The sequence below is a fragment of the Marasmius oreades genome, chromosome 9 (genome assembly GCF_018924745.1).
Source record: "Marasmius oreades isolate 03SP1 chromosome 9, whole genome shotgun sequence".
In the NCBI taxonomy this organism is placed as follows: Eukaryota; Fungi; Basidiomycota; class Agaricomycetes; order Agaricales; family Marasmiaceae; genus Marasmius; species Marasmius oreades.
This window is the reverse complement of record NC_057331.1, coordinates 214,286-233,142: the sequence shown is the minus strand read 5'-3', so window position 1 is coordinate 233,142 and position 18,857 is coordinate 214,286. Positions and strand designations below refer to the sequence as shown.

The 18,857-nt window shown below is 43.6% G+C and overlaps 3 protein-coding genes across 3 annotated transcripts; 2 read left to right on the top strand and 1 right to left on the bottom strand.

The window, feature by feature from the left end:
- Positions 1-250: 250 nt before the first annotated feature.
- E1B28_013011 (uncharacterized protein) lies at positions 251-846 on the bottom strand (the record flags this gene model as incomplete). Its single annotated transcript, XM_043158160.1, has 3 exons — positions 251-360; positions 427-607; positions 667-846. The coding sequence occupies 3 exons, from the start codon at positions 844-846 to the stop codon at positions 251-253; spliced, it is 471 nt and encodes a 156-aa protein (XP_043003503.1).
- Positions 847-4,177: 3,331 nt separating this feature from the next.
- On the top strand, positions 4,178-4,564 carry E1B28_013010 (uncharacterized protein; the record flags this gene model as incomplete). Its single annotated transcript, XM_043158159.1, has 1 exon — positions 4,178-4,564. One exon carries the CDS (start codon positions 4,178-4,180, stop codon positions 4,562-4,564), a length of 387 nt encoding a protein of 128 aa, XP_043003502.1.
- Positions 4,565-16,082: 11,518 nt separating this feature from the next.
- Positions 16,083-17,415, top strand: E1B28_013009 (uncharacterized protein; the record flags this gene model as incomplete). Its single annotated transcript, XM_043158158.1, has 6 exons — positions 16,083-16,369; positions 16,440-16,478; positions 16,537-16,632; positions 16,688-16,774; positions 16,838-17,052; positions 17,111-17,415. 6 exons carry the CDS (start codon positions 16,083-16,085, stop codon positions 17,413-17,415), a joined length of 1,029 nt encoding a protein of 342 aa, XP_043003501.1.
- Positions 17,416-18,857: the final 1,442 nt, after the last annotated feature.

Genomic DNA, 18,857 nt, shown 5'->3' with positions numbered 1-18,857 from the left:
ACTGTGGGGCCACGTTTTCAACACTCCCTCATAAAAAAATTCATATCTTAATGACATCACACCCTCCCCACACAAAAATTGGTAGGCATACACCTCAAAAGGTATTCTATGCAATGTATTTTATTTATGGCTTCTGGTACATACTGTGTTAGTTATATCAATATCTCTCCTTAGATTGCCGACTTCTGGGGCAATGACAGTAAGAAGATCGAGGCATGTGAGTTTGCTAAACCAATAATATTCCATTCTACTAACATACTGGAGATTTGGCAATGAGAGCATCAGCAAATGCTCCGGTGTTAGTGTTGAGGGCCTGAAGGTCTTGGAGAACAAGACCCGTGATACCAGGGAGCAGGAGGGCTAAGAGGAAAAAAATGTTTAGTTTGGGTTGTCAGGGGCTTTTTTAGCGGAAGCAGTGAGACTTACCCTGGAAAGCAGGCTTCTTCGCTATGATGACTTTCAGGGTATCCAGGATAGTTGGTTCAAATTTCTCAACAGAAGCAAGGATGGTTTGGCCATTGGCTTCACTAAAGGCAGCAGTAGCCTGAGTGTCACTTGCGCCGCTTTTGAGCAAGGTGCCAAGATTTCCAGCTGAGGAGTGGATGGCCTGTTATGGTGGGTAAGTTCACTCATCGAAGAACCGTAAAATGATTTGTGTGTGCTCACCAGAGCAGATCCGAGGTTTCCACCTGTGTCCGGGAACGCAGTGATTTTATTGTCTAGGTCGGTGACCTGGTTGGAGATTTTAGCGATGGCAGCCTTGACACTAGCCACATCACACTTGCGTGGTATAGCAAGGGCAGATGCGGCAGAGAGAAGAATGACAAAATGGGTGAAGACGAGCATTTTGCTGCTTGGGAACAGGAATAGAAGTACGATGATTCTCAAGGGCTTGTCGATGCTCCTTTTATAATGGTACGAATTTTCCGTCATGTGCCTGTTGGACTTTTTTGCCCGATTATTGAACCTTTCAGAGAATGCGATGTCGACTTTCACAAGGGAAATCGACTGAAGTATCAAGACGTAGTGGGGCAACCGGTATCTCAGAGACCTGTCTAAGTGCGGGAATAAGTGTCTGGGCCATCAGATTCGGTTGGAGGGAATACTGCCTTCACAGGTTCTTAGCCTCGGATGCAAAGACCTCCATCCCCAATCCAAGTTGACAGGCAGAATGCTTAGCTGAGGTAACAGGGCTGAATATGACCCACATCACTCTGCAACCGCACATCGAGAAAATGGGCAAGGGCAAGTAAACGTAGACTTGATCGTCCAATGACTCGGATGATAGTCAAAGGAGTTTACAAGTATTCCTTCCTTGTTGAGCCGTAGAGAAGCCTTGAAATCAACATAATTTTAGATCAGATCAAGATTCTCCCTCTCTATCAAGTCTCGACATTCCGATGAGGTGACGGACCTACCATTGATCATTCTATGGTCGCTCACCTTTTGGACAGGTTGAGTAGGAAACGTCAGCTTGAACCAGTAGAGACAGTGATAGATCACCGCATTCATTTAAAGGCTCAACCTTTGAATGGGAGGAGTCCATGTAAGGATCTTATAAGAATGGACAGTAATACTGGGGGGGTTGGTTATAAGCCAGGTTAATTCAGGGACGTTGTTAGCAGGCTTATAGGACACACCTTCAATCTTATAGGATGCATTGGCTTATAGGATACAGGATAGTCAGCTGTTCAGGTCATATCGTAGTTTGGTTCCTGAACTGACAGAGTGCAGTCACAGGTTACAGTGTGACAACTACAATTTAAAATATAAAATAACCAATCATCATCATGAGTTTAGAGCCTATTGTCTCTCTTGGTTTCTAGAACACTTATATCCTGTTGCTCAGGGAATATTATATGGTCCATGGGACCCAGACATTGTGTCAAAAATGCGGTTCTGCCAAGGTTCTGCAGTGTGAACCCATTTTGGAAATGGGTCTTGGCAAGTCCTGCTCACAAAGATATTCCAGCTTTCCTGTTTGTGGGAACGTAAGAGCACGAGGCACAATTAATTGCCGGGTCCTGAACATGATGATGTCTAGCATCTGTTGGGCGCTTGGTTTTCAGGTATATTCCGGAAGACATGTTTTTTTTTTGGTGATAACCCACAGCCCAATGACTAACTGTAACTGTAAGTTTCAAATGAGAACACTCAGAATGACCAAATGTTTTTTTCTCTGATTTTTACCTCACAATTTGAAAACGTCAGACTCGAGGTCCATTGAAATGCAAGTGGTGATCGACTTTACCACTGTATCTTCATGCCTTGGGCAAGTCCCAAGTTTACTGTTCAATGAAAACATGAAGAATTTTGTTGACAGCATGATAGTAACTATTCCATTCAAGTTTGATGAACAATAGTGCTGATATTCAGTTCAAAAAAACACATTGAACAAAAAACATAGATATCATGAAAAAAAACGTGCACAGAGAGGCTCGATTGGTCAACACACACCATGACATCAGGCAAGCGAGGCACACGAGCCCACTACACCAAGTGACCCTTCGAAGAGCACTGCCATATTAATAATATATGATAAATTCTTGCTGCTTATAGGAAGGCCGACAGGAGCAGCGATCCTATAGGACAGTAAGAAGCCCAGGATTGAAAGTAATGGTGAGCCTGATGCAGCTGTTTTATTGGACAGCGTGTCATAAACTGCGGGCAGTAGGCCCTGGCATGCCCCATACATTTCTGATAACCACATCCAACAGATGTTACTGGAAATCCTATAAGATCAGTACATGGTCTGTTGTGAATGGATCATTATTCATGTAACCTGTCCGTTCCATTTATACACGACTTTTCAAGTCAGTGTTTCAGTTCAGATGGTCTCGCTTTGTGGTTCCAATATGTAAGCAGATGGCAATGCAAACGTTCGCTGGAAACCATGGTTAGTGCATGTTTGAAATGTCCATATCCAGTACTTTGTTATGCACTAACTGAGATAATCCAATCACCCCAAATCCCATCCTTTCTACTTGTCCTATAGTCTCTCGAGCTTGTCATATGGTCTCTCAAGAACCTGTACTGTGACAATTCACCTTAGCCCATGGTGACGCTTCTGTTGACTTCGGCCAGTAAGTTAAGTCCTTATCTTCCACAGAGATATGCAATTAAAGTCTTTCACCAGGCTTCATTCAGCCAGATTCTTATCTTAGCTTGTTCACCGAGCTTGAACCTTGCATGAAAGTGAAAGCTAACAACGCTAGAAGGCTGCAGGGCCTGGCTACGAGGATGTCAAGGAGGTAAGTCGGACAAAGTTGGACATTGAATAATTCTAGTTTCAGATCACCATCACACCTTCCATACCTATCACCATTCCATACATCTGTAGTCTGTGTGGAGTTGATTCTTCAGAAAATGATGTTTAGATTGAAGGCAAGGCTTAGATGGGACTCAGTCATTGAAAGATTTGAAAGACGGGAGGTTGCGATGGGAGTATATCAATGCACTGCACCTGGATGTATTGTACAGCCATTTTTTTCATGGGTAGACTGACAACCCTTTGTCCAGCTTATTGCCCGACCATGACGATGATAGAAAGCCTACCTGCAGAAAACATCACGCAGATCTTCAAAGCAGCTTCCCAGCTGGAGTTTCAACAAGATAATTTTAGCCTCCCCCTCACTTTCCTTCAATGTTCCAAGGTTTCTCGACGATGGTATTTCATTGCCCTACAAACCCCTGATCTTTACACCAACATTGTCATTCCATTCAGAGCTCTGCGAGAACGAAAATATAGCATCTCGAAATGGACAAAATTTTGGCTTGAACAGTCAAAGACCTGTGCAGTAACTTTTACTGTGCGCTTTAATCTCATTTGCCATTCTAGAGATCAAGCGAGGGGGCTGCGACACAATCAATATTGTTAGAGCCAGTCTCTCTTCAGACCTTAGCTTAGTATACCCAACTAGCAATATTAGTATGTAGAAGTTGACATGTGTTCAAAGGTGATACACTGACATTGACATTCTCATTTATGAGATGATGAGCCTGTTTTTTTTCGAGATTTTATCATTGAGATACTGAGATGAGATGGTGAGATTTTCTCACTGAGATACTGAGGTGAGACAGTGAGATTATTTTTTTTTCATTAAGAAATGACATGTATTATTTGAGATAATTAGATATAGGAAGGGCAATTTTTTGAGATCATTGAGACAATCTCAAGATGTTTCACAATGAGACAGACATCGCGATTTTGAGATCCGTGAGCAAAATGCATGCATTTACTGTGGTTGGGATATCAGACACATCATTCCATAAGCTCATCCTGGGTTGCCCGAAGCTCAAGATTCTAGCGCTTCATTCTCTCTCCCTTACAAAACCCACACCCCAGGGTTCATCAGCATCCATCTTGATGAACTTCCTTTGGTCGCTTACACTTGATTTCATTGCTTCTAATGTTGTTGACATTTTCACACACATTCTTGCTCCCAACCTCGAATACCTAGAGGTTTCAGCAGGCGGGCGTGCAATCAGTCTTGTCAATGCTCTTCCTATCACATCTTCTCAGAAACTGAAACTTGTTGGAGTGACTAGGAGATTAGGCCATTAATTCACAGATATAGAGGCTATGGATGATTCTCAATGGTTTAGGGGCTTGCCCTCAGAATTGATAGAAGAAATCCATCTTGCACATACATCGGGCGAATTCTCAGGAATTGATTTCCCAGAAGTCTCGAGTGGAAAGTGTCAGATGGGAGACGACCTTACACTTCAGAATTTTCACAACCCCCTTTTTCCAGCTGCTATTGTACAGTCAAGGGAAGTACATCAACTAGGGAATCCATGAAAATATAATCTAGTCCCACTATTCGATCATCATCTCCCTTCCAAGCACTGTTCTACACAAATCTAAAGTCTGTCACCATCGAGAGCTTTGTTGGGGAGGATATGGTTTGGCTTTGTCAGCTTCTGACCATCAGGCTGAACATTCAGATGGTATATCTATCATTGTGTGTGCTGACTGCATTACATGCTTGTACCTTGCTTGCCCTTGCAGGATGGTAACTCTGGAGGTTGGCTTATTGAGGTTCACAAACCGGAATATTCAAAGTTTAGATTGGACTATGAAGAAACAAAAGGAATGAACATGGAGGAATGGGTGAAAAAGCAGGTTGAATTGAAGGTCTTTGAACAGATTGATAATCCTGTTATGTTCTGAGCCCAGCTGTGTATGCTGAAATGCACATGTCCCTGCTAAACCTTCCATAGCAAAGTGGAATCATTGTCTGACTGCTGTGAATCACTGGTAGTAGGTACAACAATCCTTGCAATTGTTCCCCACTTTGGACCCAATAGAGAAAATCCATCTTTCCCATTTGTTGGGTGAAGTATTTGGAATTCACCTTCCAATTCCAAACTCAAGTATGGTGATCTGGACTGGAGATGACAATTTTAATTTCCAAACCCTTATACACTGACACCTAAGCTCAGGTATATGTTGAGGTCAGGCAATGTCCAGTATCTCGAAAGGTCAAAAAATTATGACCCTGTCATGGTTGATACAATATTATTGTCCACTTGCATTGGTCTGTTTAAAAATCTGAAATCCATCATGGTGGATACATGCATATTGGAACATATCATTTAGCTGTGCTGTCTTGTGGCCACAAGGCCCATGATCCAGACAGTTTGGCTGTCTGAATCTGCCTTGTTGACATTGAAATGTGGGAATCAGGTTTCTGAAATGGAAAAGGAACTCTAATGTAGATAGAGAACTCTTCCAAATCAAACACTTCATCAACCAACAAGTGTACAAGACGGGGTTGGGCATTGTTGAAGGTTCCGCTGCTTCCAATGCAATTCTGAAGTATATTCAAAGTCCTTCTTATTATTCGCAACTTCAGAAATATGATCCTTAGTTGTCTGAACCCAGGAAAGTAGGGTACAAAGGGTGTTTATTCGTTCTTATATAGGGTGGAGATAGTAACAGTTCAAACAGTGGGTGGCAGATGCAATAAGAAACACTTCAGAAACGAACTTGGTCCAGTGACACAAGAAATGACTGCTTACAATGTGACTTCTGATGTTTTTCAGACAGACAGACAGTGCAGCACAGAACAGATCAATTTCAGTCAAACAGTACAGTCCCATCAAACAAAAGGTAGATGACACTTTAAACTCTATCTGAGATGTCTCTCCAAATTGAACCTTGGTATGGCTAAACCCTGCTTCAAAGCTGAGGTGTCACATGTCTACCGTAGATTACTTGAAGATTCTTCATGAAAACCTCGGTCCTTATACCCTACTTCTACATATTGCCTACTAAACTATACAATTCAATACAGTGCAGTTTACTTCTGAAATACTATATTTGGGTATTTCTGGGAGAGTTTCTGTATTATTCTCCGATTTTGACTCCCAAAGGCACATAGTAAAACACTTAACTGCCTCTGAGATCTGTCTACAAGGTCCGCCTATGGGACTGGGTGACCCTTTCATTCCTATTCACCATTGCATTCCTTGGTTGGATATTCATTATTCTTGCTTAGACCTTCTCCACTCATTCTTCCATCCTTCTTCTTACACTTCTGAACCTATCTCTCATGGTAGGCTTTACTACAGAAGCTACTACACTTATATCTCATTCCTTATGCTCTATCTTTAGAAGTACCGCAACAGATTCTGTAGGTCCCATAACAATATCATTTGTTCCTATGGCCCCCCAAACATCTCCAATGTTGACTCCTTAGCATTGCCAATTCTCAGTCATTCCTAAGCAACCCATCATGTTTGCTAGGTTCCTGACCCTGATGTTTGAATTGTTTCTGCTGAAGAAAACTTTATTCCTTTATTCTCTTATGGAAAATTCCTTACTTCTTTTGCTTACTATAAGCTTTTCATTCCTTAGTGTTCTTTATGTTTCCTTATCTCTTTTATTGCTATAAGGGGAATCATTCATTCTCTTCCAATGTATGTGTTTTATACATCGGAAGTAGTTGGCCTTTTTTAGATGTACACATCCAGTTGCCAATTGCCATTTTAGTTGTTGCCAGGCATATGCTTATGTGTTATATCTCTACTCATTGGAAATTCTGTTCTGCAGATCACCTCAGACATAAGTCTGCACATCTGAGTGATAGCCAGACTTATTCCTAATTTGATTTGGAAGTTGCCACTACTTCAGCAGGATATTCTGATCAGCCATCACTGATTCAGTCATTCCCTTAATATGGCTGTAGATGACCATTCTCCTTCTGCACCCATTTGTGCCCATCTCACCCAAATCTATTGATTTTAGTCTCATCTGACCATATAACCCTCTTCCAGTCATTGAATGTCCAGTTCAGGTGTGCTATAGCAAAGTCTAATCTTGCCCTCCTATGGTGAGTGCTGAGAAGAGGCTTTTCTTCTTCATTACAGCATGAAACTTGCATTTAGGAAAGACATTGTGGCTGGTTTAGATAGTACCAGAAGAGAAGAGTAACATATTAAGGTTTTGAGTGAGCTCAGTAGCATTCTCAATAAACCCTGAGCACATTTGTATAATAATATACTGTTCATCAGCAGATGTGGGCTTTTTTAGCTTGCCGTCAACAGAGTTCTCCTTATCAGATAGCTTCTTGGAGACAAAGGTGGTGACTGTAGCCTTGCTACAGCTGTCAGGAGTCGATCCTTGGGTGAGGCAAGCTGACAATTGAAAGGGAAAAGGGAATGATTGACCAGACAAGAGTGAAGTTCTACTGTACACTTGGAGTACTTATATACTACACTACTTAAGGGGTGAGGAGTCGAGGGGGCAGGGGCCTCCCTATCTACGATGGTCTACGGCGATCGTGAGTTGGACAGAGTGCTCAATGGTAAGAGGCCGAAGGGGTGGAAGGGAGGATGATTGCAAGGATCGAAATGATCAAGCGCGAAGGCGGGAGGGGTTGTGATAACACGTGAAGTACTATGGAGGAGTACTTGGAGTACGGCGAGTTCATGACATTACCCCTCCCTTAAGGGCCTTTGTCCTCAAAGGCTTCGTAGTTATACCATATACCCAAGGCTGACTTTTTCGAGTACTTTCGGTGTAATTTTCTCGGGGTCGAAATGGCAGGATTGCGTTAATTCGTCGGGGAGCACCTGGGTTGGAACGATGGAACTTTTCAATCATTTTCTTACAACCATTGCCAAGGTTGTCAACTGGTTCCCATGTGGATTCCAATAATGGATAAGTGAGCCATTTAACGAGATAGTGTAAGATGGAGGTTTTTGTCCGGCGATTGTACACCATCTTGGAGTCCAGTATTTCTTCCATGTCCCACACAGCTTCGCCGTCCTCAACACTCGCTGGTTCTCAGGACACATCTTCTTGTTGGTGTTCGGCAACGGAAGGTCGATGACCAGTGAGGAGTACTGTATGGAAAACACTGTGTACTCGCTTCCATGTCGTGGGGGGTCCAATCTGTAGAATGAACCGCCGACCTTCTCAATAATCTTGAAGGGACCGTAGCGTTTATCCCCAAGCTTCACGGATGGCCGTTCTGTTCTAACGTTCTTCCCTTCGAGGTAAACCAAGCCTCCAGGTTTGTAGTCCTCTGCAGGCCTTCACTTGGCATCGTAGTACTCCTTCATAAGTTCTGCACTGCGATGGAGGCATGCTTGTGCATCGTCGCGGGCTCAGTTAAGCCGGGTAAAGAATTCTTCTGCTGTTTCATTGTTCGTCTTCGTGAACGGTTCGGTTGCCTTTTGAGGGTGGAAGCCACACGTTAGATAGAACGGGGAGTACCCGGTCGAACTATGGGCATGATCGTTGTAACAGAATTCCGCCATGGGAATCCATTCGTCCCAATCGTCTTGTCTCCAATTACAAAAGACTTGTAGGTACTGCTCGATTTCCATGTTGACACACTCCATTTGGCCATCTGTTTGCAGGTGATAGGCTGTCGATATGTTCATCTTGATACCCAGGATGTTGTACAGTGCCTTCAAGAACTTGGAGATAAATACCGTACCCCAATTGCTGATCACCCATTCTGGGAGGCCGAAATATCTCCAAACCGGATCAAGGAAGAGCTTTGCAATTCCTTCGCTATCAACTTCGTCGTAAGTGGGTACGGCGTGTACTCTCTTACTAAGTCGGTCAACCACTATCAGTATAGCAGTGTACCCATGAGCCTCCGGGAGCTTGGTGATCAAGTCGCAGGATATGTACTGCCATACTTGACTAGGGACGACATTAGGGCTTAAAGGTCCTCGTAGTTTACCGGGAAAAGTTTTTGTTCTCTGGCAGGTAGGGCATCCCCTAGCGTATGCTTTGACATCCCGATAGATTGTGGGCCACCAATAATATCGTAGTATAAGTTCAGTGGTTTTTGCCTTTCCTGGGTGTCCCGTGAAGTAGGCATCATGATGAAACCGAATGATCTTGTGCTGCAAGCTCTTTTCAGGGGGTATATAAAGCAGGTTGTCCTTGGTCAAGTAGTCTCCGTGGTTCTTGACGTTGCCCTTGTTTTCTCCCATTTCTAAGACCTTGACATCCCATTTTGTCTTGTGTCTTTTGATTTCTTCCAGAAAGTGGTCCCCAGGAGTACCTTCGGTACTTGCGGCATGAATAGCATGAAGGAATTCGGGTTTTAAGAGGACAATGTCTCTGTTATCATTCTCCCCCCTCTCATGGCCCTTTCGTCTCGAAAGTAAGTCTGGTTTAGTCTGCGATTTTCCCGGTTTATGAACCAGTACAAAGTCATAATCTGCTAGAGTCACCGACCATCTTGCCTGTCGTCAGTTGAGGGTTTTCGACGCCATGAAGTATTGTAAATTTTGGTGATCGGACCAGATTTCGAACTGTACTCCATTCATGAGATAATGCCTCCATTCCAAGAGTGCACGCATGATAGCCAACATTTCCTTGTCGTGGATATTGTAGTTTCTCTCGGTTTCGTTCAGTCCTTTTGATAGAAATGCGATCGGCACCCACCCATCCTCTTGCTTCTGGGATAAGATTGCTCCTGTTGCAAAGTTCAAGCTATCCGCCTCAACCCTAAATGGTGCATGATTGATAGGGATAGTGAGTCAAATGCTTTCTGCTTGGGGCCTTCCCACTTCCATACATGCTCCTTTTTTGTCAAGTCATTCAAGGGTCGGGAGAGGTTGGAGTACCCACGAATAAACTTTCGGTAGAAATTTGTGAAGCCTAGAAAGCTTTGAATGTCCTTAACGCATTCAGGCATTTCCCACTTTCTTATTCTGTCAACCTTTACAGGATCCATACATAGATGGCCATTCCCAACAATTAAACCCAGGTACTCCACTTCAGCTTTATGGAATTCGCACTTTTCCGGTTTGAGGTATAGGTTATGCTCCTGTAGAATGCGGAGTACCTCGTCCACCATCTCTCTGTGCGAGTCCATGTCTTCACTGAAGATCAGGATATCGTCCATGTAAACAATAACCTTTCCAGCGATAACGAGAGCTGCAAAGATTTCATTCATCATAGTTTGGAAGGTTGCGGGGGAGTTCGTTAGGCCAAAGGACATCACCAGGGGCTCAAAAAGGCCCCAGTTGGTCACAAACGCTGCCTTTTGTTCGTCCCCTTCTTTAATCCTGATATTATTGTATCCCCATCGTACATCTAATTTTGTGAAAATCTTGGCATTCCAGAGTTTATAGAGTACGTCAGAGATGAGGGGAATGGGGTACTGATTCTTGATCATCATTGCGTTCAGTTTGCGGTAGTCCTGTACTGGACGCAGTTTCCCGTCTTTCTTTTTTACAAAGAAAAAAGGCGAGGATATGGGAGACTTGGATGGGCGAATACGTCTGGTCTTCAGGTGTTCTTCTATAAACACGTCAAGTTCCTTCTGTTCCTCTGCTGACAGTAGATACAGTTTACTCTTGAAGGGTTCCAAGCCTTCCTTGAGTTCAATGGCATGGTCCCACTTCCTTCGCTCAGGTAAGGAGTCGAAATCTCCTTTTTCAAATACCGAGCGGTACTTTTCAAGGTACTCCAGGGGTACCATTTCTTCTATAGTCTTTTTCCCTTGTTCCTACACATACTGGGCAGCTAGTTCCGCTGCTATGCTCCTTGCTGTGCGAATCTGTTCCGCTTTCTCGTCTTCGAAGCGAATTTGTGTCATGAAGATTTGATCCTCCTTTTCGATATCTTCAGTATCTTCTTCCTTCCATATTTGCCACATTTGGCAATGTTTACACTCTGGCAGGCATCGATTAAACTGAAGGGTCCCCTTTTTCCAGTCCACCATTGGGTTATGATGCCAAAGCCAGTTATACCCTATGATCACATCGCTTTTTCTCATATCGGTTACAGCGAACGTGGTGACTTCAGTGTGGTCCTGGATCGTAATTTGAAGTTTGGCCGTGTGGGAAATCCTGCCTGCACGATTAGGAGTACCATCAGCGTTATAGACAGGAATTGGCCGAGCTAACTCATTCAATTTGAGGCCTTTGTCCATTGCAAACACCTTATTGATGTAGCAACCGGTGGCTCCGCAATTGAGGAGGGCTTCAGTAACAAGTCCTTTGTGCGAGTTAAGGGTCTCCAGAGTCGTCGGTACTAACACAGAATCTCCTTGAATCTTCCAGATCCATCGAACAGATTCTTTTAGCTGTTTAATGGTCGAAAGTGCATCTTGGATTGTCATCTGGAGAATATTGCATATTAAGTCGTTGTCAACTTTGGACGTCCTGCTTTCATGCAACCATTCCTTCAGGAGATGTCATCCCTTTCCCTCATTGTGACACAAATTCCAATAGATCCAATAGGCATCCTTCTTTGATGTGGGGTAAGGGAGTTCAGGATTACTAGTTTTAGGGGGTACTCGAGCAGGTACTCGCCAAGGTACTCCGTCCCTTTTTGCTTTTGGCGATAAGTTGGGCATGGGTTTTTCTGATATGTCTTCGTCTTTCACCAAGTCACCCTCATTCGTTAAAACACTGAACCGATTGTTATTGGATTTACAGACAAAGGATCCCTTAGGTGGCGTATCTTTCTTCCTAAGGGGTTTTAAAAACCCGCCTCCTCTCCAATTTTCCTGAACTCTGCTTTCTCTGCAGTACTAAACAACTGGATTTTGTTAAGAAGTTGAGACATGCGATTAACCCTGGGATGAGGGCAGTCCTGTGCAAGGTGGCCGACTTCTTGACAGTTGTAACACTGACGGTTTCCATTCCAAGCGTTAGGATGAGCATGGGCTCGATCGATTTCCATAGGTCGTCCTTGACCTCCAAAGGTTATACCGGTTCCTGTTTTAGCTTCTGCAGGTCCCAAGGTCGCAGTTGACACAGTGGGTACTGTTGATACCTGATTCCAGAAAGGATTGTTGGTACTCCAGGGTACTGCTGCTGCAGGTTTTGCTGCCAGAGTACGCACATTATGCTCCACTCTTAGAGTCCGTGCACTGTGCTCCTGAAGGTCGAACTGAATTGCTGCTTCCTTCCATTTGTCATAGGTCTGCGGCATAGGATCCATAGTGTAGATATGGCTAATGAGGAATGGTTTGAGATTCATTTTTAAAAGCATGAGGAGTCCCTCTTCTTCGAGCCTGGACTCAGCTTGGTACTCCTCGAACTCGAGGAAGAATTGACTAGCCAACTTGTTAGGTTTCTGGACCAGGCTGTGGAGCTTCCTCTGTGCTATATCCTTCTGGTCACCACCAGTGAAATCTCGATGGATTTCTGCCTTTAGGTCATTGAATGATGCTGGCCACCATCCGTTCTCGATTTCTTGGATTTTGTTAGCCGCCCATTTAGGAGGCAGTACTCCGTCGGTCATATGGGCAAGGGTTTCGAGGACCTTTGCATGGTCCACAGTGTATTTCTTTGGATTTCTCTGGAAATAAATATAGAGTTGGGCGAAGAAGGGATCGATGCCTTCAGGGGTTCCATTGAATGCTTTGGGCTTCGTAGCAGACGATTTCTCATTACTCCGGCCATGACTCTTCTTGAGTAACCTAGCAATGACTTCGTTCTGAGTATTCAACTGGCTAAGTTGTCGCCAAATGGTGACATTGAGTTCCCTATCCTGCTGTTGTGTGTTAAGACCCTGGAACCATTCTTCGGTTCCTTGAGCGAGGACTTCTGGATTGGGGAGAGCTGGTCCAGCATGTTGGGAGATGTTGGGATTCATGGTGGGTGTCCTGATCTAAGGTGGCAGACATATGCACAGCGATCAGGGTGGGAGGTTTCCAAACTAAAAGTTGGTAAGAGTAGAAAAGGTCAGGTCGCCCCTGGGGTACTCTTGTCTATTGTCAGGAGTCGATCCTTGGGTGAGGCAAGCTGACAATTGAAAGGGAAAAGGGAATGACTCCTAGGTAGGATTGACCAGACAAGAGTGAAGTTCTACTGTACACTTGGAGTACTTATATACTATACTACTTAAGGGGTAAGGAGTCGAGGGGGCAGGGGCCTCCCTATTTACGATGGTCTATGGCGATCGTGAGTCAGACAGAGTGCTCAACAGTAAGGGGCCAAAGGGGTGGAAGGGAGGACAATTGCAAGGATCGAAATGATCAAGTGCGAAGGTGGGAGGGGTTGTGATAACACGTGAAGTACTATGGAGGAGTACTCAGAGTACGGCGAGTTCATGGCAACAGCCCACTTGCTAGGCAATGCTACCAGCACTGAGGTCAGTGGTGGTGGAGAGGTGAAGAATTTGTTTTTTCTAAGATTGAGTGAGGTGAAGCATGGTGTTGATGATTTTGTGAAGGGAATATCACAGCTTTATATTTTAAGGTGGAGCATATGATGCCATATAAGAGTCTACTAACAATGTCATTCAAAATTTGATGTTATATAATATGATATTATAGCAATATGTCATAATGACAGGTGTAAAATAGTCTAGCAAAAAAACTGTCCAGTTGGATTTTTTTCATATTTTAATGATAACTTCATCAAATCTCAATATTTTTTATGAAACAAAATATATTGTAAAGCATGGATGTAGGCCTATATTTTATACACTTAGAGTATTGTATAATATTGATTTCCCATGGAGTTATTTTAGGATGGCTGAGGTCAATGATTATTATGCTAAGTTAAACTACTATAAGGGTGAAGGTCCTGCTCATGAGTGTAACACAATCAAAAAATAGTTAGCACCAGGCCCCCATAAGACCTAAGCCTAGTATACAAATTAACAAACTGTTTGACTTAGAGATTGAGATCAATGAGACTTATACTCATAATCACATTTGATATATTGACACTGAGATTGAGATTTAAATATGTTTGAGATTATTGAGATTTTCTCTTCAATTTGAGATTTTTTAAGATACTCAGAGTACAACAAGTTCATGACACTCTGGTACCAGAAAACAGACAGTCAGCCTTTCTGAGTATGGGCAAACAAATGGGAGTGTATTTGTCACATCTCATCATACACTTCCAGAGTTCTAATGGGCCTATATATGGTACCTGACATTTCATGCATTTTGTTTAAACCAAAGACATTGTAATGTCTCTCTCAAATCAAAATCAAATCAAAAATTTGAACTTATTTTGAGTGATCTCTTAAGAACCCACTGCAAAAAATATTGTTATTAGCTTTGAAGCCTGTAGGTTGTAGTGTCTTATTTTTCAATCTCAATCTCAAAATTCAACTCAAATCTCAATGTCTCAAAAACTCAACTCAAACTCAACCTGACATGAAAGGTTGAGAATATAAGAATAGTTAGATATCTAAAGTTGAGTGGATAAGTCTATACTAGAGTCAATGCTTATTATAGAGAGCAAAGGCAAAGTTATCAGTGTTGCTTGTATTTAAGCCAGGCTGAGATGAAGGGTAATGTTATCTATGTTGATTGTGTTACACCTGTATGCAGGCCATATCACGTACTTATAAAAGTATGCAAGTACTTGGTATGGGAGAATTTTTCTAAATATGTAATATGGTCTGCATGCAGGTGTAACACAATCAACACAGCTGACATTACCCTTCATCTCAGCTTAAATACAAACAACACTGATAACTTTGTCTTTGCTCTCTATAATAAGCATTGACTCTAGTATAGACTTATCCACTTAACTTTAAATATCTAACTATCTTTATATTCTCAACCTGACATGAAGGTTGAGTTTGAGTTGAGTTTTTGAGACATTGAGATTTGAGCTGAATTTTGAGATTGAGATGGAGAAATAAGACATCACAACCTACAGGCTTCAAAGCTAACAACAATATTTTTTTGCAGTGGGTTCTTAAGAGGTCACTCAAATGAGTTTAAATTTTTGATTTGATTTTGATTTGAGAGAGACATTACGACGTCTTCGGTTTAAACATGATGCATGAATTTACTGCCAGTACATCCGTACATCCGTACATCCGTGATCACGCGACTTATTCTTCCTCTTTTAGCATTCCTAAGCTTTGATCAACGCATTTCATAGAAAAAGGTCTGAAAAGGACCAAGGTGAGCCTAACGGTCCCAGGGATCCGATGCAACCCGCGCGGCACGCTGAGAACACTACCGCACAACTACTGGATTAAATCTTGAAGTTATTTATGATGTTCATAAATACCAGGTAACGAACCTTCGAAAGATTCATCAGGATACTGTGAGAATTGATGTAATTCGTTATTTCATCAAATGGTCGTTCGCGTTCTGAATCTCGTGATAACGCTTAAATATCTCTGACTGACGACGAACAGACTCGGGTGGTCCCACACACTCGGCCAAAGCGACGGCTCAGGCCAAGTCCGAAGGATCAATCAATTGTCGATGGTCAAAAGACGGGAGAACATGAGGTGTTGTTGCCACTTTCCTAGAGAACAGTAGCAACTCACTGAGCATTTATATCCGCTGATGTTGAAGATACAGAGACCTACAACTCTGGACAGGCGACCATGGATACCAAACGTCGTCGTCCAGACAGGGATCAATCAATGGCAAGGGAAATAGGTCAAGTTGCGTGTACTGCTTCTAATGCAGCGACTACAAATTAGAGAACACGTACATCTCTTACTCTCATTAACTTTAAGGACAACCTACTCTTACTACCTCCTAACCCAGGCTCGAACTACTTCCATGGTATGGTGGAATGGAATACTGTAGGGGAAAACCTAGACCAGCATCATTATCATTGTGTTACTTACGGGTGCCTCCTTTCTCAGATATACCTTCGTATGCATGTGCCTGACCACTTCAACGGCCCTTCGTATTGAGCCAGCTCTTCCTCTCACCATCTCTGTGAACCAGACCCAAATCTTCACTTGGTTTCGTACCGACGACCACTCTCCACCCAACATCGACCTCAGGGCCATTCCGATCACTGGTAGCCAGACTCAATCCCTTAAAAATCACGACTATGTTACCGGTTCCAGGACGACTCCATCTGTTGATATTCGTTCCACACTCCCAGTGGAACATCCCGGCTCGGAGAACGGGACCGTCTCATTGACATTTACCAGTGCAACGTAAGCGGTTAACTATTCCTTCATCTTGCGTCGAGATAGAGAACCCATGAGCGATCTTTTTGGCTTGTAGGTCATTCTTGATTGTAGGAGTGAGACAGCTGGTCCCCAAGTATACTGTCCCTAACCTGATTCGAGTCGCCAGAGCTAACATACGATTATCGTGCTAGAGAGAGCCCGTTCTTTACTGCGAGTGGAGCAGTGTTAGTGACTATCGGAACAACCAGTAACGCCCACACCGAGACCACCCAGACATCGGCTACATCGTAAGGAGATTAAGTTTCGCCTATCAAAGGATAATCTTTGTTGACCAACTTCCAGTACTACTACCGATGCGAGCACAAACACCCTGAGTATGGGGAGTCCAATGCCGATGTCCACACCGACTGTTCCTCCCACGACTGCGGTGTGAGGTTGTCTCGCCTCATTCAATTTCATCCTTTCTGAATTGAACTTCCGTACCGCTGTTAGCCCCTCGACGTCTATCTTTCCAACATCTCAGCCAATTTTTCCACCATCTCAGCCAATCTTTCCAACATCTCAGCCAGAGAACGCACGACCTCACAAGTCGAATCCCGGTGCTATTACTGGTGGCGTGTTGGGCGGACTCGTCGTGCTTGTGGTTGCTACCGTGACCCTCTTCTTTATCTTAAAACGCAGAAAAAAAAAGCTGAAACATAACCTTGGTAAGTTATCACTGGAGCTCCAACAATAAAATCTCTGATATTCACACGGTTTGTACAGATCCAACCCCTTACTTGGATACGACGCCATCTTCCAGTTCCGATGCACCTTACATCAATATTAGGGAACAAAAAATGCAGATGATTGCACAAAGGGAACGCCTGGAGCGTGAGTTAGATGCCTATGAACAATCATCTCGAGAGTCGGACTCAACAAGTAGGGGTGTTCCCGACGATATTAATGACACCGATCATGTCGTACAAGTGCTTCGTCGTCAGATGGAGGTTCTAACACAGAGAATAGCGACTGTGGAGGCAGGGATGGCACCACCTGATTACAGCTCTGGCACTGTTACTCCAACCTAGCCTTGAATATCAAAAAATAGAAACACACGTGTCCTTTCTTAACCGGTATGGAAGGAGAACATCTTCATCGCCTCTCTTTCGAGCGTGGGTAAAACGGGATGGAGCCAGAGGGCTTCCCTGTAATATATCGTGTCTGCCCAATTAAGACTATACCTCGCCCCTCCCCTCCTTGACCTTGACGAGGACGTCCCTTGATAACCAAGTTCAAATGACTCATGGAATCGTAATCTGAGCTGCTAAATATTCTGTGAGTTCGCCTCGCGGATGTGTCTAATCTCTTCATAAACCTTGGCATGATTTTCCGGATGAGCAGTGAGTTCGTAAAGGATCCATGAAATCAGCGGCGCCTCAGTTTAACTGTGCAGCTTGATCAAGTTTCCGGTCGGCCAGGGAAGTTATAAGAAGTTCATGAGGTGAATAAAATATGAAATGCCCGTGGGGACGGCCATCTGTCTCGCTAGAATATATCTAAGGATAACGAGACGCAAGGAAAAGGAAACATGCGGCGCGGGCAATTACCTCATACATATTCGTGATGTTAAGACCGCGCTATCCACCTCCCCTCCCAGAATTCAAAAGCCTATGAGAGCAGTCGAAAAATAGAACTTTGCTGATGTTAATTTGGACGTTGTGGAGTGTAACTCCCGCATGCAATGATCGAAGCGGATGTGCGATCGATCATGAGTATAAAGGCTGATACTGATAGTGGCGGAAGATATCTCACGCATCATCAGCGATTGATTTGGAAGGATATAACACGGACAGACTCTGAGGAGAGCAAGCCTGATGAAGCATTATTGTGATGATCATTGAATGATAACGACGGTGCTTTTAGAAGGCACTGCGAGAGAGACATGCACGGTAGCCCCGTGAACTTATTTTTTTTTGATTCCGTCTATACCGTTCAAAATACTTGCTTTTGCGGATTCGGAGAGCGATAAAGGGAGATCAAGAACAACGAGAAAAGAGTTATGAACGAAAAGTTGTTGCGCAGCATCCATGTAATTGGGCATCGCCCATCAAGTCCGTGAGAAAAACCTGAAGATCCTTTTCCGTTCCTTGGAGACGTTCCTTTAGCCTGTACAGTCAAACTAACCCACCGAAAACCCACCCTCTAAATCCTCACTACCGCAGATGTCGATGACCTTCCACCTTGCTCTTTACGATCGCTGTCCATCTCGAGGTGACAAAAAATCCCGCTGATGGATTCTGCATCAGTCTTCCGGACTCCAAAAACACCGACGGGTTCCTAAACTTGTCACTGTCACGACTCACATATCAGCCAGTTGGTGGGCGACATCTGTAATATTTAAAGTGCCTGAGAAATTGACGGTGGGACGAACATTCTAATTTGCGGAAAACTCAAAGGCAAGAGGAAGCCCAAAAAAATCGATAGGATTGTCGTTCCGTCTCAGCTAATGAGCTCAGCCCTATCTTATAGC